Below are 21,080 nucleotides of genomic sequence, written 5' to 3'. Positions count from 1 at the left end.
TTCTAGGAAATTGATTTGATGTTTCCTCTCCTGGGCTGACCAAAGACCTTGAGTCTGGAACTCGTTCAAGTGAGCTCCCCATGCATACAGAGAGGCGTCGGTGGTGATGACTAGTTGATGAGGAGGCTGATGGAACAGAAGACCTCTGGATAGATTTGAGGATACCAACCACCATTGCAGAGACTGACGAAGAGATGATGTCACAGATATGTGTCGTGAGCAAGGGTCCGACGCTTGGGACCACTGGGTCGCAAGGGTCCATTGAGGAGTGCGCAGGTGAAGACGGGCATGAGGTGTGACATGAACTGTGGATGCCATGTGTCCCAAGAGCACCATCATTTGCCTTGCTGAGATGGACGGCAGAGGAAGTACCTGGTGACATAGAGACTGAAGGGTCTGAAGACGATTGGATGGCAGGAAAGCTCTCATGAGGAGTGTATCTAGGATCGCTCCAATGAATTGAAGTCTCTGAGTGGGAATGATATGGGATTTGGGTAGATTGATCTCGAATCCCAGAAGTTGTAGAAACTGGATGGTTTGGTTGGTGGCCAGAAGGACCGCTTGGGCAGAAGTGTCTTTGATCAACCAATCGTCCAGGTAAGGAAAAACATGCAGGTGGTGAGAGCGTAGAAAAGCCGCCACCACAATGAGACATTTGGTGAATACCCTTGGAGATGAGGCAAGACCGAAGGGCAGCACCTTGTACTGGTAATGACAATGATTGATCATGAATCGGAGATATGGTCTTGAGGTTACATTGATCGGTATGTGAGTGTAAGCCTCTTTGAGATCGAGGGAGCATAGCCAGTCGTTTTGATTTAGAAGGGGATAAAGGATGGCTAAAGAAAGCATCTTGAATTTTTCTTTTACCAGATGAATGTTGAGATCGCGAAGATCCAGGATGGGTCTGAGATCTCCTGTCTTTTTGGGAACTAGAAAGTAGCGGGAGTAGAATCCCTGCCCCTTTTGATCTAGAGGAACTTCCTCTATAGCGTTCAGAAGGAGGAGGGATTGGACCTCCTGAATAAGGAGGGCTGATTGAGGACTGTTCAAAGCAGACTCTTTTGGCAGGCTTTGAGGTGGGAGAGTCTGAAAGTTGAGAGAGTAGCCGTGGCGGATGATGTTGAGGACCCATTGGTCCGAAGTGATTACTTCCCACCGGCTGAGGAACAGAGAAAGTCGACCTCCTATTGGTTGAGGCAGGAGAGCAGGAATAGGGATACTGGCTATACTGCGGAGAATGAAGTCAAAAGGGCTGTGACTTTTGCTGAGGAGGTTGTTTTACAGCTTGTTGCTGTTGCTGTTGTCTGGGAGGCTGACGTTGCTGTTGCCTCTGACGCCTAGGTTGTTGAGCAGTGGTAGGCAATGGACGGGCTGTGAAACGGCGTTGGTAGGCCGATTGCTGCCTGTATGGTCTTGGCGGAGGAGGCTTCTTTTTATTCTTGAGCAGGGTATCCCAGCGCGTCTCATGAGCAGAGAGCTTTTGTGTGGTTGAGTCCATGGAATCCCCAAAGAGCTCATCCCCTAGACATGGGGCATTGGCTAACCGATCTTGATGGTTAACATCAAGCTCGGATACCCGAAGCCAGGCCAAACGACGCATAGCTACTGACATTGCTGTCGCTCTGGATGTAAGTTCAAAAGTGTCATATATGGATCTCACCATAAACTTACGCAATTGGAGAAGAGACGACAAGCATGCGTGAAAAGCGGAATGCTTTCGTGAAGGAAGATATTTCTCGAAGGAAGCCATGGTGGTAAGGAGATGCTTTAAATAAAAAGAAAAATGAAAAGCATAATTACTAGCCCTATTAGCTAACATAGCATTTTGGTAGAGCCTCTTACCAAATTTATCCATGGCCCTTCCTTCTCTGCCAGGAGGGACAGATGCATATACACTGGCTCCTGAAGTCTTTTTAAGGGTGGATTCGACAAATAAGGATTCATGTGGTAGTTGAGGTTTGTCGAACCCAGGAATGGGAATTACCTTATATAGAGAATCCAGTTTACGTGGGGCCCCTGGGACAGTTAAAGGAGTCTCTAAATTCTTATAGAAAGTTTCCCTCAGAATGTCATGAAGGGGAAGTTTCAAAAATTCCTTTGGAGGCTGATCAAAATCAAGGGCATCCAAAAAAGCTTTAGACTTTTTGGATTCAGCCTCCAAAGGAATGGACAAGGACTCACACATCTCTTTCAAAAAACTAGAGAAAGAGGAAGTGGCCTGTTTGGAGGATGGGTCAGGGACAGCCGAATCCTCCTCCTCTGAGGAACATTCTCCTTCAGAAAGAAAGGGTTCCTCTGAGTCTCCCCACAGATCAGGGTCCCTTACATGGGAAGAATGGTCCCGAGACTCAGGTGTCGACGTTTGCATGTGTCGGGTTTTGCGCATCGACTTACCCGACCTCATCGATACCGTGTCCGGAGAAGTTATCGGACGCACCGGTGCCGAAGTCTGCACCGATTGATGGTGAGCTCTCGGCTCCGGTGCAAGGACTGGCATCGATACCGATGAGGTTAGGTGAAGCGGTACCGAAACAGTGGAAGTGGATAATACGGGTTCCACAATCGGTACCGATACAGGTTGTTCAACAACCGGTACCGATGGCTCGGTGCGAACTGGCACCGGAAGGTTCGGTGTCATGATAGCAGGAAGGAGTCGTTCTAATTGCTCCTTCAGCTGCACCTGAAGGATGGCCGTAATGCGGTCATCGAGGGATGGCACCGGTACCGCTTTTTTCTTCTGCGGTACCTGCGGTGCCGCTCGACGCCCCGGAGATGAGGAGCCCGATGTCGAGGGACTCACCTCTATAGGGGCGGAGCGCTTCCGCTGGCGTCGAACCGGCGGCAGGATTGGGCTCACTGCACTCGAGGCCGGAAGACGTTCCAGCGGGGAAGGCTTCTTAGCCGGCTTACCTGACTGTTGGGATGCCGGTGTGGAATCACGCGGCGTCGAAGACGAGGGTGCCGACTGAATCGGTGCCGAAGCCGGAGTCGAAGGAACGGGGTCGGACATCTCGGCACCGAACAACAATCGCTGTTGAATTAAGCGATTTTTTAAAGTTCGTTTTTTCAAAGTAGCACAGCGGGTGCAAGAAGAGGCCTGATGCTCAGGACCCAAACACTGTAAACACCAGTTGTGTGGGTCCGTGAGAGATATAGGCCTAGCACACCGCTGGCACTTTTTAAAACCCGGTTGAGGGGGCATGAAAGGAAAAACGGCTTCCGCCAAATCGAAGGCCGAGGCTTCGATGGTGGCAGAAGGCCCCGCCGGGGAAAACCGAAAATTGAAGAAAAAAATGAAAGATTTTTTTTTTTTTTTTTTTTAACAAAATAAAAGAAAGAAAAAAGGCAAATTAAGCCAAACGTTTACGCGAGCGGGAAGGCAAGTTAGGAAAAAATTTCAACAGCCGTTGAAAACGCGTCTTCTTAGCTCCGCGGAAACTAAGAAACTGAGGGACCGCGCGCCTCTGTCGGGCGGGAAGGCACTCGCGCGTGCGCGGTGCGGCCGAGCTAGAACTTTCTAAAAAGTTCTTAGAGTGCAATCACTCTAAAATTGTCCGTACCGGGGCTCCGTCGGTGCCGTCACCCATCAGTCAAGAATAGCTGCCTGCTTGTCCTGGGATAAAGTTTAAATTTGCCTGCTTCTGCTTCAAAGTACTACACGGACTTGCCCCTAAATATATAACTGATCTTTTCGTCTTCTCAGCCAACAGACACAAGAGAAGCTCACATTCCAACTTCGTTCCCCCCCAGTGAGAGGCTGTAAACTGAAAAAACACCATGAACATCTTCTCTTGCACCAAGCAGCATCATGGGTTAAAGACCTAAAACAATTGTTTTCGCCCACTACTTATGAGGAATTTATGAAACGTCTGAAAACACACCTGTTCCTAAAGTATCTAGACAACTGATCCTCTATTCTCTCCCCCCTCTATGGCGATTAACTTGTTCTATTGATCACTCTCTCCTCAAAAATGGATTTCCTGTCCTATTAACCCTCTTTCTTCCTCCCCTCTTAAAGTCAATCAATTTGTACCTTTGCTTAATCTTTGTAAACTGCATAGAACTTCACGGTATTGAGGTATATAAGCTGTTATTATTATTATTATTATTAAGGTAAAACTGAGGGGGGAGAAGGACACTGAAAGCACTGGGGATGACAAAAGGGGTGGAGAAGAACACTGAAAGGACACGGGGAAGACAAAGGGGTGGAGAAGGACGCTGAAAGGACATGGGGAAGACGGGGGGGGGAGAAGGACGCTGAAAGGACATGGGGAAGATGGGGGGAGAAGGACGCTGAAAGGACATGGGGAAGACGGGGGGAGAAGGACGCTGAAAGGACATGGGGAAGACGGGAGGGAGAAGGACGCTGAAAGGACATGGGGAAGACGGGGGGGAGAAGGACGCTGAAAGGACATGGGGAAGACAGAGGTGGGAGGACACTGAAAGCACATGGGGAAGATGGGGGGGGGAGAAGGACACTGAAAGGAAATGGGGAAGAGAGAGTGCGGAGAAGACGCTGGCAGGGAAGAAGATGCCAGACTATGGGGGGAGCGGAGGGAAGAAGATGGGTGCCAGACCAATTTGGAAGGGGGGAGAAAGGGAGGCACAGTAACAGAGCAAATGGAAGACGCAGAGAGAAGAGAGACAGTGGATGGAAGGAATTGAATGAGAACATGAGGAAAGCAGAAAACAGGCAACAAAGGTAGAAAAAAAAATTATATTTCTTTTTTTTTGCTTTAGGATAAAGTAGTATATTAGTTGTGTTGATAAAAATTTATAAACATTAGAGGCTCTGGTAGAAACCCGTTTACAAAGTATGTATTCTTCCCAATTAATATTTCCAAATTAATAAAGTCTTTTTGCTTATTTGTAAATGGGTTTCTACCAGAGCCTTTAATTCAGTAGCATAATTAAATGAAATAACTATTTCTGTAGTTTATAGGGACGGGTGAGGATGGAGGGGATTCCTCGCGGGGACGGGTGGGATTTCTGTCCCCACGCAACTCTCTACTGCACAGGTCCTGGATCTGTTGGGCCGCCGCGTGAGCGGGTTGCTGGGCACGATGGACCCCAGGTCTGACCCGGCGGAGGCACTGCTTATGTTCTTATGCTTCTTAGCATGTGACAGTGCAGTGGGAAACTATGCCACCTGCTCAACAGTAGCCTATCTGTATTCAGGGTAGAATTTGCATTGTTCTAGTGGCTGGTGCCAGAGAGAGATGAAGAAACTGATTGCTACTAGACCTTCTGTTGTTTTTCCTTTTCTTTTGCTGCTACTAGTTCACTTCTCTGGCTACAGGCCTACGCTGAAAACAACACAGCCCTATATTGCTTTTTCTAAAAAAAATGGTGCTTGAAAGATTATCAATTATTTTTCATCAGTTCACATGCTTCTCACAATAAAATACAAACTTTCTGTAAAATGTTGATCTAATCTTCAAGGACACAAAAGTGCTTCTAAACATTTCCTTTTTCAGTGGTCACTACTGTGAAATTCTTTGATGCCACTGTGGCACTGGTGGTTAACTATAGATCAGAAATTAAGAGATCTACTGGTAGTATAATCTACAGTACTTATATTATGGCTTACATTTCCCATACTAGGAGTCACCTCCTCATCTGACATCAGACTAATAATTACCTCCACAGCTACCGTACATTAAACATCTCCAAGTATTTCCATTTCTAATTCTTGGACAACCTAATCATCAGATTCTATGATTGTCTCTAAAATAGATTGGCTTTGGCTGCTACTGTTGTATTATTTTGTTCCTAATATTCTTTTACTGCTTTCAGGCTGAGTCTTTAACCCTCATTCAACTTCTCTACCTGATTTTTCAGTTTCCTCCCTGAAAACTCTTGCTGAATTTTGGTTAAGGTGCTACTGCTAATGCTACTAGTGCTGCATAGTAAACTAAACTAAACTAAACTGAGCCTTAGGTTTATATACCACATCTTCTCCACTGAAGTGGAGCTCGACACGGTTTACAGAGTTTAAAAAATATGGGAAGAGAGAAGAGAAAGAGTTTACAAAGCATAAAAAGAGGGGATGTAATCAGGAGAAGAGATTATTATATGCTAGAGAAAAGCCAGGTTTTCAGTTGTTTTCGGAATAGTTGGAGGGAGTCCAGGTTCCGCAGCAGGACAGTGAGGTCGTTCCAGAGGCCGGTGATTTTGGAGAGGAGGGATCTACCCAGTTTACCTGCGTGGAGGATGCCGTGTAGAGAGGGGAAGGATAGTTTATGTCTATGGGCAGATCTGGTGGTAGTTGGTGTCGGGGCGAGGAAGGATAGAGGGATTAGGGGCGGAAGGATGCCGTGAATGATCTTGAAAGCCAGGCAGGAGCATTTGAAATGAATTCTGGAAAGTACTGGGAGCCAGTGAAGATTGGTAAGTAGAGGGGAGACGTGGTCATATTTGCGTTTAGCAAAAATCAGCTTAGCCGCAGTGTTCTGTACAGATCCCAACTTAACTGTACCTTTCCTTCTCACCTCATTCTCTGCCACTTGCATGTTTCATTTTTGAAAAAGGGCATAATATGTATATGTTTAGGATAAGGGTAGGAAAGCACACATTAATGGATATGTGCAATTCATATATTCGCTCCTGCCCTCAATGATCCCACTTAAGACCACCAGGGATGAAGTAGGCACGGGGAGGGGGGAAACTTGTTCCAGTGAGAGGGGAGGGGCTTTGCTTCTCGATTAGATGAGAGGGAAGGCAGCAGGTAGGCCAGGAGGGGAATCGAGGGTGGGGGTCTTTTAAGGTACCACATATTTATGTGGGTCTCAGCCAATATTCAGTGCCAGGGTCTGGCACTGCCCACTTAAACTGCTTTAAATATAGATCTGTTACTTTCTGTGTCGATCAAATGTGTGGTCATGAGGCCTGCCATAAAAGACAAAGTCAGTCACGGATTCTATTTTTGACATGAAAATTTCTGCCTCCCTGTTCTCCTGACTCTAGCAGAACCCATTACCCATGTTTACCAGCATTAGTAGTACATTTGTCTCAACTCCTACAAGTGTAGTGTGCTTGCTATATACCTCAGGACACTGTGGGCCAGATTCTGTAATTGGTGCCTAAAAAAGATAGGCATCTCTCTCATGTCCATCACAGTTAGGCGCCAATTACTGAATAGTGCTTAGAGGAACCTAACTTAAAACTTAGGTGCCTTTAATGTAGGCCAGAGTTTTACAGGGCTAAATCCTTTGGAGAACTGTGCCATACAAGTGGCACCTGCAGCCATAAGGGCTATTGGGGTGGTAGACAGGTGGGTCTAGTCGGTTCTGGGGGGTGCTTTGGGGGGGCTCATCGTGACCTATAAAGTTGTTGTGTTGAGATATGTATGTGGCACCCTGTTTGTGAAGATAACAGCAGTGCTCTGTAAGGTACCCCACTACTCTGGTGCAATATTTGGGTGTCCAGTCCATCACTTTGCTTACCCTGCCCACATCCAAAAGGTCTTTTTCTTGGCGTTTTTGACTTGGACAAATTTTTGTCCGAAAATGGGGTATAAAGATGGACGATTTAGCTGGACATACAGTGAGACGATTTTCGGCAAAAAAAAAAAAATACGTTGGATGTATTTTTTGAAAATGGACATTTTCTGACTTTGGGCAACTAGCAACTTAGGCCCAAAACGGACTTAGACGTATCTTTTGTACCATAAAATACTTTGGACTCCTCATAAACTTTCTTTCACTGGTTTATTGCAAACAAACAAATGCTGGCATTATGAACAGAATATGTAGCAGATACAACAATAACATATTAAACATAAACAAAGATTAAAAATAAATGGATAGGTTTATTGCAAAAAGTAAATAAGATTTCATATACAGTGGTACCTCGGTTTACGAGTGCACCGGTTTGCGAGTGTTTGCAAAATCGGTGCCTCGGAAACCGAGCATGGCTCGATTTACGAGCACCCCCCCCCCCCCACGATCCGACCCCCCCACCCCCGACATGATTGGGCACCCCCCCGACACGATCCGACATCCCCCCCCCCCGAAATAATTGGGCACCCCCCCTCGCCGCTTCTTACCCTCATCTGGGCACTCTTGAAGATCGGCCTACTCGTCTGCTGGGCCTTGAGCATCTGAGCATGCTCAAGGCCTGCGAGTTCACGTTCACATTCAGATGTCGGATTGTGTCGGGGGGTGCCCAATCGTGGCTGGGGGGGTCGGATTGTGGCGGGGGGTGCCCAATCGTGGCGGGGGTGGTTCGGATCGTGGTGGGGGGGTGCCGGTTCGAGGCAGTGGGGGTGCCTGATCGCAGGGGGGGGGGCCTTCGAGGGGAGCAATGCCGGTTCTCGGGGGGGGGGAGAATGCATCAAAGCGAGTTTCCATTATTTCCTATGGGGAAACTCGCGTTGATAAACGAGCATTTTGGATTACGAGCATGCTCCTGGAACGGATTATGCTCGTAATCCAAGGTACCACTGTATTTAGCCTGAATAGCATTCAATGTCAAGTGTGACATTATTCCAATGATTAATATTAATTGTAGGTAGTAATTAAAGTTTGTAAGTAAGATTGTACTGCGGACCAATGCTTATTGACAGAGCATGATGTACCAAGTTTCTCAGCGATAAATAATTCTGATTTATGATAATTTAATACTGATTACCCAATCATGTACAGATAGGAGTTTAGAGGATTTCCAATTGGATAATATGTTTCTTTGTGCAATTGTTAATACAGTGTTGAAAAGTTTTGAGTAAGGTTCTCCAATTAATACATTTGGTGACTGAGACTTGAAGATAGCTACTGAAAGTGAAATGTCTGAATGGATATAAAAAATCTTTTGGATTATTTTCCAAACCTCTCTCTAATACACTATAGTACATTTACATTCATAAATCATATGCAGTAACAGACAAATATTTTGTACAACTTTTTCAAAACTCAATAAAATATCTTTGGAAAAAGGAGAAATTAGGTTCTTACCTGCTAATTTACTTTCTTTTAGCTTCTCCAGACCAGTAGAGGTTAACTTTACGAATGGGTATATATCTAATCATGACCAGCAGGTGGAGACTGAAAACAAAACTTTGGGACAGTATATCCTAGCCCCTCCTCTATTTCCCTCAGTCTGCCGAATAGCCAAGCAGAACCAAGAACTGGAAAACAGGAAGAAAACAATACTCCGAACAGGAGTAACAAATAACATACCCAAATGCTGTTGGAAAATGCAGAGGAGAAATACCCGAAGGAAAATGTCCCCACAGCTCGCCAGCTAAGCCAGCCGAGCCACAGCCGCTGTTCTTTAATTCTCCCCGGCCCTAGAAAAATACTAGAACCCGCAGCAAAAGACAAAAACTGCCCGCGAAAACAGCCCCAACAACAACAACAACAACAGACAGGGTGGGGACCTCTACTGGTCTGGAGAAGCTAAAAGAAAGTAAATTAGCAGGTAAGAACCTAATTTCTCCTTCTTTAGCACTCTCCAGACCAGTAGAGGTTAACTTTACGAATGGGACGTACCAAAGCAGTCCCTCTCACGGGCGGGACCCCCGAAGGGCCGATACCAGAACACGCTCACCGAACACCGCGTCCCGACGCGCCTGAACATCTACCCGATAATGTCTAACAAAAGAATACAAGGAGGACCAAACCGCAGCCTTACAAATATCCACCGGAGGCACGAGCGACGACTCAGCCCAAGAAGCCGCCTGACCCCGAGTGGAATGAGCCTTGAGAAACTGCGGAACAGGCTGCTGTTTCAGAAGATAAGCGGAAGCAATCGTCTCCTTGATCCAGCGCGCAATAGTAGCCTTAGACGCGCCAGCTCCCCGACTAGGACCAGCCAGGAGGACAAAGAGATGATCGGACTTCCGGAATTCCTGGGTCCGCTGCACATCAGAGCGAAGGACCCGACCGACATCCAACTTGCGCAGCTGCCGTTGCTCAGAAGAGCCCTCCCGACCACCCAAGACCGGGAGAACCACCGATTGATTGACATGAAAAGAGAAACAACCTTCGGCAGAAAGGAAGGAACAGGCCGCAAGACGACCCGCTCCCTATACAACTCCAAGAAGGGAGCCCTACAAGAGAAAGCCTGCAGCTCAGAAATACTCCTAGCAGAAGTAATGGCCACCAAAAAGACCGCCTTCAAAGTAAGGTCCTTCAAAGAACAGTCGTCCAAGGGCTCGAAAGGCGGGCGCACCAAAACAGAGAGAACCAGATTAAGATCCCAAGAGGGAACCGAAGGCCGTAGGGGAGGCCTAAGCAACTTGGCCGCCCGCAGAAACCGAATCACATCAGGAAGAGCCGATAAACGCTGACCTGACACCAACCCTCGAAAGGTCGACAGGGCCGCAAGATGAACCCGGAGAGAAGACCAAGCCAGGCCTCTATCCAGGCCATCCTGCAAGAACTCTAGAATGTTAGGCAGAGAAGCGCGAAAAGAGGTCACTCCCCGCGCCCGACACCATTCCTCAAAGAGACGCCAAACCCGCACATAAGCCCGAGAGGTAGAAAGCCTCCGGGACCCCAACAGTGTAGCGATCACCTTGTCTGAATATCCCTTCTTGCTAAGGCGACCCCTTTCAAGAGCCACGCCGTAAGACAGAAGAGAGACGGGTCGAACAAGGGAATGGGACCCTGCATCAGAAGGTCGTCCGAGAGAGGCAGAGGAAGAGGAACCGCCACCAGGTGTCTCACCAGATCCGCATACCACGGACGTCGAGGCCAATCCGGAGCCACCAGCACCACCAAACCAGGATGGTGAACAATGCGAAGAAGCACTCTGCCCACCAGCGGCTAAGGAGGGAACACATACAACAGCCCCTCCGTTGGCCACGGCTGGACCAGAGCATCCAGACCCTCGGCCAGCCCTTCCCTGCGACGACTGACGAAGCGGGGCACTTTGGCGTTGCCACTCGTGGCCATCAGGTCCATCAGGGGCTGCCCCCAATCTTGCACTATCAACCGAAACGCTCCGGCGCCGAGAAACCACTCTCCTGGATCCAGGAAGTGACGACTGAGGAAGTCTGCCTGAACATTTTCTACCCCGGCTATATGAGAAGCCGAGAGGTCCAGAAGATGGGACTCCGCCCAAACCATGAGCCGAGCCGCCTCCTGCGCCACAGGAGTGCTCTTGGTGCCCCCCTGACGATTGACATAAGCCACCGCCGTGGCATTGTCCGACAGGACTCTGACCGACTTGCCCAGCAAAAGGGAGTGGAAAGCTAACAGCGCCAGCCTGACCGCTCTGGTCTCCAACTCGTTGATCGACCAGGAGGCCTCCTCCGCGGACCAGGTGCCCCGAGCTGAGTGGCCCATAAACTGAGCCCCCCAACCGAGGAGACTCGCATCCGTAAGGAGCACCGTCCACTGCGGGAGATCCAGACCCACCCCCTGAACCAGGTGAGGGGTCCGGAGCCACCAGCGCAGAATGCAGCGCGCCAAGCCTCGCAGGGGAACCGGAACATCCAAATCTTGCCTCCGGGGAGACCACCTCCGGAGCAGAGCATACTGAAGAGGACGCATGTGGGCCCGCGCCCACCTCACCACGTCCAGGGACGCCGCCATTGACCCCAGGACTTGGAGGAAATCTCGCGCCCGAGGACCCCGGGACGCCAAAAGCAGGCGAATCTGAGATTGCAATTTGCTCACCCGGGCCTCTGGAAGGAAGACCTTCCCCAAGGAGATGTCGAACATAACCCCAAGGCACTCCAGACGCTGAGCCGGGACCAACCGACTCTTGGAAAGGTTGACCACCCAGCCCAGCGACCGGAGAAACTCCACCACCCGAGCCGTAACCCGGGAGCTCTCCTGCAACGACTTTGCCCGAATCAACCAGTCGTCCAGGTAGGGGAGAACCAGGATGCCCACCGACCGCAAGGCTGCCGCGACGACCACCATTACCGTGGTGAACGTCCGAGGAGCCGTGGCCAGACCAAAGGGAAGCGCACAGAACTGAAAGTGCCGCCCCAAGATCGCAAAGCGAAGGAAGTGCTGATGAGAGGCCCGAATTGGAACCTGCAAGTAGGCCTCCGTCAGATCGAGAGACATCCAGGATGGGCCGAAAGGTCCCCTCCTTTATGGCCACCACAAAGTAAATGGAGTACCTGCCGGTGCCCCACTCCGTAGGGGACACCGGCACCACTGCCTCGAGATCTAGCAAACGCTGAAGGGTCTGACGAAAAGCCTGCGTCTTCCATGGAGTCTGACATGGAGAAGCGAGGAAAAAGTCCGGCAGAGAGCGGGTAAACTCCAGAGCGTAACCGTCCCGCACCACCTCAAGGACCCACTGATCGGACGCGATCTCGGCCCATTTGGGGAAAAATTTGCGCAGCCGGGCCCCCACCGGAACCAAAGGGGGCGCCGGCAAGGAGTCATTGCGCAGGACGGGAAGCGGGGGAACCGGCGGAGGGATTCCCTGCCCCCCGACGGGCCCCCCGAAAGGGCTGCATGCGCTGGAAGAACCGACCCCGGGAAAAACCCTGAGCCGGGAAAGAAGCAGCCCCACGCCCCGGGCGATACTTGCGAAATTCCCGCAAACGCCCCCGGGCAGCCCCACGCCTAGACGCAGGGCGGGCACGGTCCTCAGGCAGACGGGGCACCTTCGAGTCCGTCAGAGTCTGAATCAACTCATCTAATTCCTCTCCAAACAAAAAGACCCCCTAAAGGGAACTTTAGTAAACTTAGCTTTGGACGCAGAATCCGCCGCCCAAGCGCGCAGCCACAAAATACGCCGCGCGGCCATGCCATAGACTTAGCCGAAATCCGCACCAAGTCATAAAGAGCATCTGAGAGGAACGAGGCAGCCATCGCAATCTTCGCTACCTCCTGATCCACTAGAGACCAGTCATCAGACTCCCGATCCAGGACACGCTCAGCCCACCGAAACACGGCGCGAGCGACTAGCTCCCCACAAACAGCCGCCTGGACCCCAAAGGCAGAGACATCAAAATCATACTTAAGAAGAGTCTCTAACGCACGCGCCTCCGAGACCCTAAGAGCAGAACCGTCCATAACAGGCACGGTATGCCGCTTAGGAAGTGCCGAGACCACCGCGTTCCCCATTGGCGAAATTAAGGTAGCCCTACCTCCCTCCGGGACGGGATACCCAAGAGCCAAGGCGCACACCAAACGAAACTGCGCCCATAGGCCACTGCGCCAACACAAAATCCCGCAAATCCTGACGCACAGGAAAAGAGCGGGAACCAGGACAGACCCCCTGAAGCAGAGGGGCCCCCATACGCGGGGTCTCCGGCGGCGCCACTGCAAAAATGCAGCACCAAGGAGACCTGCTACACAGGTCTAAAAGCTCATCCCTCTGAATAAAAAAGCGCACCACGGACGCATCTGCTCTGGAAGACGGGAAACCCGCCGCCCCGCTGCCAACAGGCGTCCCCTCTAGAGGATCCTGGAAGCCCGCCAAAGCAGCCAGGTCCTCAACCAGGCCAACACGCTCCTCCGCCCACCAATTCGCAATCCAAGCCCCCCCGCGGGCGCTTGGATGAGGGAGGAGGAAGAGGGGACGCCAAACGAAAAGAGGGAGGCAAAGCCATAGGGGGCGCGGAGGGAAACCCCCCCCGAAACCCCCCAGGCGCACGTGGGACCCCCAAAAGTCCGCACAAAGAAAGAAAATAAATTGGGGGCAAAAAACCCCTGGGGGTCCCCAGGGACTCCCTGCCCCAGCAGGGGTCCAAGCTGAAACCTGCCCCTGTGTTCGCCATACAGGGGGAAGGTCACCTGAGGTTGCAGACAAAATGGAGGGGCCAGACAAAGAAAATGGCGAAGTTCCCGCCAAAAATGCTCCCTCCATGGCCTGTAGCGGCTGAGAAGACTGAACAGTCCCAGCCGCTAAGACAGGCAAGTCGGCATCAGCTGTCAAAAAATCAGCTGAGAGGGAATCCTTCGGGGAATCCCTCCGTGGGCGGTTGTGGAAGACCGGGCTTCCCCACTGCTCCAAGCCGACTCGCGAGGCACCATCGGCGGGGAGCTCTGGGCGCCTGCAGCCGCTGCCGACGGAGCTCCACCACCTCACCGACCCAAACCGCCGAGTTCAGGCCGGCCGCGAGTGCCTCGCGGCTGGACTAAAATTGTGGCCTACTCCCCCGGAGAAGGGCACAATTGCTCCAGACGCGACCTAGCTATAAAAAAGTGCTGGTTACATGAAAAAATACAGTAAAATACAGTTTTCTTAAAGGGAAACAACCCTTCAGACCAGCACTACCTCAGGATTTTTTTTTTTTTTTTTTTTTTTACAGAACAGACTCCACAGGCTCTCGAAGCAATATGCCTTGCTTGACTTAGGGGGCAAGGCTTACTGCTGAGGCTCCTCTAAAAAAATGTGGGGAGGTGGAGGAAGTGGGGGGAGGGACCCCGCTCGTGACCCGCCGGGTTTGACACCCCCGAGGTCGGACGGACCCCCAAACAGGGCCCGACCAAGCTCCGTCCGGCCAAAAAACAGGGACAATAAACCCCTAAACAAATTCCAACAGCCCTACCAAGAGAGATGGGTACAGATCACTCAACACCTGCTGGAGACTGAAAGAAGACTGAGGGAAATAGAGGAGGGGCTAGGATATACTGTCCCAAAGTTTTGTTTTCAGTCTCCACCTGCTGGTCATGATTAGATATATACCCATTCGTAAAGTTAACCTCTACTGGTCTGGAGAGTGCTAAAGAATAAAACATTTTCCATGATAATTGTTTTTTAAAGAAGAGTGACGAAAAATGTCATTCCTGCATGGTTTACCTGATCAGAGGCTGATGCAATGCCACCAGTGAAGCATGCACAGTTACAGATATCACTGACAAATGGAAATAGTCAAACATGACAGGAACATAGTGGTGCAGGCCTCTTCTAGGGTGAAAATGAAGGCTAAGAGTACGACTGCTTATCAAGGGGATCACAGTAACATCTCTAAGCCTGAAGAAAAGAAGGTTTCAAAGATTAGAAACAACTAAAATCACTGCATACTCCAGAATTATTTTTACATATAACTTAGTCCCTTTCATTGGTTGCTCACAAAGCAAGTTATATTCAGGCACAGGAGGTATTTCTAGGTCCTTAGTTGGTTTGTAATCTATATTTGTACCTAAAACAGAATGGGAAGTGACCTGCCCAAGGTTAAAAAGAGAATACGCTGGCTTAGAACTCTAGATTTTCTTAGTTCACATTCTGTTGCTCTAGCTACTAGGCTACTCTTCCACTCTGATTTCTAATGGTAGCTTCTGGACAAATTATGCAGAAGGAAGTAATACTATGACATAGAGAATGACACGGTGGCGGTTTACCCGCGGCCACCGCATTTTAGCTGCGGGTCACCCGCCGAAAATGGGGAAGAAAACTAGCAGTCGCTGCGGCGACGGGGACAAGGCCATTCACCGCCCGCGGGGCGGTGAATGGTCTTGTCCCCCGCAGTGAGGCATGAAGGATCGCGCGGTCCCCGCAGCTCACACCAGCCCGCCCAATCGATTCCAGTGTCCAGCCAGCTCTCTCCCCTCTCCTCACCCCAGTCCGCAGATCCTCCTCCTCGGCGACCCGCACGCTACCAGAGAGCCGCGCACACCCGCCGCTGCTCAGCCTCGATCTTCTGCTCTGACGCAACCGGAAACAGGAAGTTGCAGCAGAGCAGAAGATCGAACACTGAGCAGCCGCGCGTGTGCGGCTCCCTGGGAAAGCACGCAGGTTGCCGAAAAAGAAAACCCACAAACCAAGGTGAGGAGAAGGGAGAGAGCTGGCTAAACACTAGGATCGATTGGGCAGGCAGGTAGTGGCTGCGGGGACCGTGCGATCGCTAGTGTTCCCGGCTCAAATTGGAAGGAGGGAGTGAAAGGAAAAAGGCTTATATGGATGCAGCGGGGACGGTGACGGGGCGGTGAATGGGATGGCAGTGGCGGTGACGGGGCGGTGAAAGGGATGGCGGTGACGGGGCGGTGAAGGGATCGGCAGTGACGGGGCGGTGCAGAGGATGGTGGGCCGGTGACGGGGACAGATTTTTTCCCCGTGTCATTCTCTACTATGACATACAATATTTACCTAAAAAGCATAACATACAATTCAAGACTATTTTTATTAAAAGGTCACATATTAACCATATTACACTACAGAATTAACATAGCTTTCCAAACAGTTCACTATATTAAGGCAGGTAAGATATAACTCAAGGAAAAGACATTTTAAATCCAGAAGTAATAAATAGGATATTACCCAGGCTAATTAATGAAAGATTAGGTTCTTTCTGTTAATCTTCTTAGGAGTCCATACATAGGTGATCAATCCATTTCTGTGAAATGGGATTTGCAGAAGTGTGACTACTTATAGTTTTGAGCACTCCCCACAGAGGTGGAGCACAATACCCCCTTCAGTTATATCCCAAAGCAATCAAGCTCCACTGGACAGAATACAAACAAGGACGGGTACTGGGAACTTCCCCACCTACATTACACAATTCTGTTCTGCTCTGTAACTTAGAAACAATAATTAAAACAACATTAAAAGGAATTTAAAACAACCACAGAGAACCAACCTGCTGTGCGCAACTGGCACTAACATCAAGGGATCCAGAGGCTGAGGTATACATTTACATATACAGATTTTTTTTTATGTGTAGACATCTGGCTGACAGGAGAAGAAATCCAGGCCTGGAATCTAGAAATATCCAAGGCAGAAAATCAGGCAAAAGAGGATATACTGAGGGTGGGTCGTATGGACTCCTGAGAAGATTAAGAGAAAGAAGATTATCCAGGTGAGAACCTAATCTTTCAACCTGTTACATCTACTCAGGAGTCCATATGTATGGTGACGTACCAAAGCAATAGCTGATGTTTAGGGTGGGACAGAAGAGCCTGTCCACAAGTCTAAGGAGCCAAAAATGGTGTCCTCTCAAGCCACCACATCCACTCTGTAAAATCTGGAAAAAGAATGTAGAATAGACTTGAGTAGCTACACTACAAATCTCTGCAGGATGAACTGCCCAATACTCCGCCCATGAAGAGGCGACACTCCAGGTAGAATGTGCCTTGAGAGAAACCATTGGCTGTTTACTACAGGCAATGTATGCCAATGTATGGCAATGTATACCTGCAAACTCACTTTGTTCTGCACAATCCCACACGAACTACCAGAAACAAAAACATCTTTGCCTATCCAAAGATACAAATCCTTCCTGGATAGAACCTTCATGTTCCAAGCGAATAGACAACAAGTCTGGTTGCGAAACTGCATAAATGAACCCAAACTGACTTACAATGCATTCCGAAAAGCAATAAAAACCGCCCTATTCGACAAATTCATTGACTAAAACAGATCTCCTTTAAACTAAAACAAACCCCCCGTAAACACTATTCAATCTCCCAGGAAGCTCCAATTTTCATGTATTCTTTACCCATGGAACTTAAATTAGTATGTACCTTGCTTATGTAACTTTTCTATTTTAGGCTCCTTATCATTCGCTGACTGTCCAGCCTTCTTACAATGTGAACCGCCTAGAAGTCGCCTGACTATGGCGGTATAGAAAAATAAAGTTATTATTATTATTATATTATGTGAATCCATCAAGCTAGAGGCCTTGGAAACCAACCTGCCATTCCTGGGCTGGTTAGCACGAATACATGGTCTGAAGGGTGAAAATCAAAGGTCTTTTCCAAGTACTGGAGCAAAACTCACTGCACGTCCAGTTTTCTCAAAATTCTATCCTGCTTGTCTGAGCCTAAAGATTGAAAGGCAGGCAGACGAACCTCCTGGGTTGACATGGAAATCCGACACAACCTTCAGAAGAAAAGAAGAAGAAAGTGACACCCACATCCATGATTCTAAAGAAGGGCTCACTACAGGAGAGAGCTTGCAGCTTCTAGATACACCTCGCCGAAACAATTGCCACCAGAAACACAGATATAACAGTGAGATCAAAAATGGAAGAGTCATGAGTGGCTCTTATAGGGCTTTAGCGAGAATGTTATGTTAAGATTCCATAACGGAAAAGGATGCCTCAGTGGAGGCCTCAACCAGAGTGCTCCTCTCAGGAATCTAATTGCATTGGGATGAGCCGTCAGCAAAAAGTATAAAAAGCCAGCCATCTACACCTTGAGAGAAGCCATTGCAAGGCCTTTTTCCAACCCAGCTTGAAGGAAAACAAGGATGACCGGAATGAGAGCTTGAAGTGGCTCCACCTGGTCCTTTCACACCACTGTTGAAAAGCCTTCCAAGCTTTTGCATAGGCTGCCATAATAGGTTTCTTAGCCCAGAGCAGAGAGGCCATAATCTCATCTAAATATCCCTTGTGGACTAGGGTCATGCACTCTAGAACCATGATGCCGTAAGGCTAAAGCACTATGGATTCTTTATGGGGACTGGCCCCCGAAAGAGAAGTCCATGATGAAGAGGCAGCTTGAGGCTCCTGTCCTGCTGAAGATGTACTAGGTCCGCATATCACAGCCAGTCTTGGGGCACTAGTCACAATCCTGCGGATGACCAGGCCCCACCATGGGCCAAGGTGTAAAGACATAAAGGAGGCCAACGAATGGCCAGGACTGGGCCATCGCATCCAACCCTAAGCTTCCTGTTTCTTCTCTTCGCCTGAAGAAGTGCTTCACTTTTGAGTTTTTTGCAGAAGTCATCCAATCAATCACTGGTCTGCCCCAGCACCCCAGCGACCATTCCCCCAGGTCCAGGAACTACTGACACAGAAAGTCGGCCTGAACATTTTCCACTATGGCCATGTGGGCAGCGGAAAGAACATGAAGGTGGGCTTCAGTCCACTGGGAGAGCATCTGATCCCACAGGCATAAGGGAGCGCTTCTGCTGCTTCCCTGTCTCTTCACAAATGCAACTGCTATGGCATTATCAAACACTAGTGTTTAAGCCCGTTAGATTAACGGGTGCTAGATGACCGCCTCTCCTGCTTTTGAACCTGGGCAGGGGCAGAGGCAGAGCCGGGGCGGGAGGGAGTGACGGTGGGAGAGCAATTTCAAAGCCTCGGCAGCGGCGGCTCCTTGACCAATCCGCGCTTACAACGTCCCCACACTCGCGGTCTGGCTGGCTCCCCCACCAAAGCCCTTCACAGCGGCAGTCCCTCCCGCATCCGTCCCCGCGTCCCAAGCCTCTCCGAAGGGTGGCTCCCACGAAAATGGTGGCCCTATGTCCAAAGCCGCCGCAGCAACCTCCCTCAAGACACATTTCAAATCTGACATATTGTAATCACAAAACAGAAAATAAAATTATTTTTCTTACCTTTTGTTGTCTGGTCATTATTCATACCATCTAGGGGTCCCAGGCTATGGTTGGCTTTTGATAACTCGCTTGCCAGGGCCCCTTCTTTCTTCTTCCCTCCCTCCATCCCGGCAGCTGAAGACAGGCACCTCCCCCCAGTGGTCTGAGACAGGAGGGAGCAGTTAGGAGAGGGTCTGAGGGCAAAGAGGGGCTTAACAGTGCACAACCACCTTTCCTTCCCTCCCTCCATCAGGTGCAGTGCAGCTCCACCAATGTTAAAAGGAGCCGCGTCGAAATTGGAGGCCTGCCACTGCCGTAGCACGTTCCCCTCTGCCTTGGTCCCGCCCCTTCTCTGACATATGGGACCGCGGCAGAGGGAACGTGTAATGGTGGCGGCAGGGCTCCAATTTCAAAGCAGCTCCTTTTAACATAGGCGGAGCTGAACTGTACATGATGGAGGAAGGGAAGGAACGGTGGGGCAAATTTCGGCAACGGCAGGAATTGTTTGGCGGGCCAAGCACCGTGAAACTTTGTTTCTTTAGGCAGCCCCGGTTGTTTACTTGGATTCAATGTCAGCATTAGGGTTCGCCAGCCGTCAGCCGTGAGAGCCGGGTGAGGAAGGCCGCCGCAGCCTCGCGGCTAGGTAGGGGGACAACAATGGCGCTTATGCTCAAGCCCCCGCCGCAGCTCCTCTCTCGATCCTGGTGCAGTTCGAGAGAGGAGTCGTGGCGGCGGTTTGAGCATAAGCGCGATTGTTGTCCCCCCTACCTAGCCGCGAGGCTGCGGCGGCCTTCCTCACCCGGCTCTCACGGCTGATGGCTGGCGAACCCTAATGCTGACAATGAATCCAAGTAAACAACCGGGGCTGCCTAAAGAAACATGGTAATCATATTCTGTCCTGAAAGCCCCCGCCACAGCTCCTCTCTCAATCCTGCTGCAGTTCGAGAGAGGAGCCATGGCGGCAGCTTGAGCATAGTGCACAGTGAGAGCCAGGGGCGCGCATGCGCACTCGTTTTTCCGCAATGGATCAGGGAACACGACTTTTGAGTGCGCATGCGCGGCCTAGCATTTTATTATATTAGATTCTTACAGCCTTTCCCTAGAAGATCTTTTCCAGTGCCTTCAATGCCAGCAGAATGGCTCGGAGCTCCAAACATTTTATGGACCACCCCTTCTGATGGTGGTCCTGAATCGAGCGGTCCCTGCAATGTGCTCCTCAGCTGGCTGGCATTAGTCATGAGAATGACTTACTCTGATATTCGGAGAGCATGTTCTTCGTCAAGGAAGCTTCTTGAAGCCACCAGCATAAGCTTTTCCATGCTGTCCCTGTCCATGGGAGCTGCATCTTAAGAGAATGCCGCCCCTCTCAAACTCCTATCTGATGCATGGGCCACCTCATGCAGAATTCTCAACAGGATCCAACTGAACCTACCCTCAACAAAAAAATTTTGAATACAGAAGAATTTTCCAATCCATGTTCAACTTCCTTGAAGTCAAAATCTGGAATGATCTCACAGAAACTATAAGAACTAAAGCCAACCATGTCCTATTCCGGAAGGAACTAAAAACCTCATTCTTTGACAACTAATTCCTCAAAGTTCGCCACACGCTCCTGTCCTTTCATTCAACATGATTAGGATCTTCTTTCCTGTCCCCCTTCCTCGTCTTCCTCCCTCTTTACCCTCACTTCCCTTTCCTTCTTCTAGCTGCCTAGAGCCTGCTTAGGTGTGCGTGACACACAAATATTAGATTCAATTCGATAATAAGAGAGTCCTGAAGAGGTCGCATGGGAGCCATGGCCCAGGCGACAACTTCCAGGGACGCTGCCATGGAGCCCAACACCTGAAGGTAGTGCCAATAAGTAGGAATCTGCATCACCAAGAGAGATAGGATCTGTTGTTGTA

At 49.8% G+C, this 21,080-nt stretch overlaps 1 protein-coding gene across 10 annotated transcripts in view; it reads right to left on the bottom strand.

The window, feature by feature from the left end:
- Positions 1-21,080, bottom strand: part of FAM135B (family with sequence similarity 135 member B) — a 412,048-nt gene that overhangs the window by 253,736 nt on the left and 137,232 nt on the right. For all 10 annotated transcript variants that reach the window (XM_033934533.1, XM_033934537.1, XM_033934535.1 and 7 more), the window contains one exon: positions 14,719-14,892. In XM_033934533.1, coding sequence (XP_033790424.1) covers positions 14,719-14,892 — 174 coding nt within the window. The remainder of the gene's footprint in view (positions 1-14,718; positions 14,893-21,080) is intronic.

Source organism: Geotrypetes seraphini, chromosome 2, assembly GCF_902459505.1.
Source record: "Geotrypetes seraphini chromosome 2, aGeoSer1.1, whole genome shotgun sequence".
Taxonomy (NCBI): Eukaryota; Metazoa; Chordata; class Amphibia; order Gymnophiona; family Dermophiidae; genus Geotrypetes; species Geotrypetes seraphini.
The sequence above is the reverse complement of the archived record's forward strand: the minus strand, read 5'-3'. Positions and strand labels throughout refer to the sequence as shown.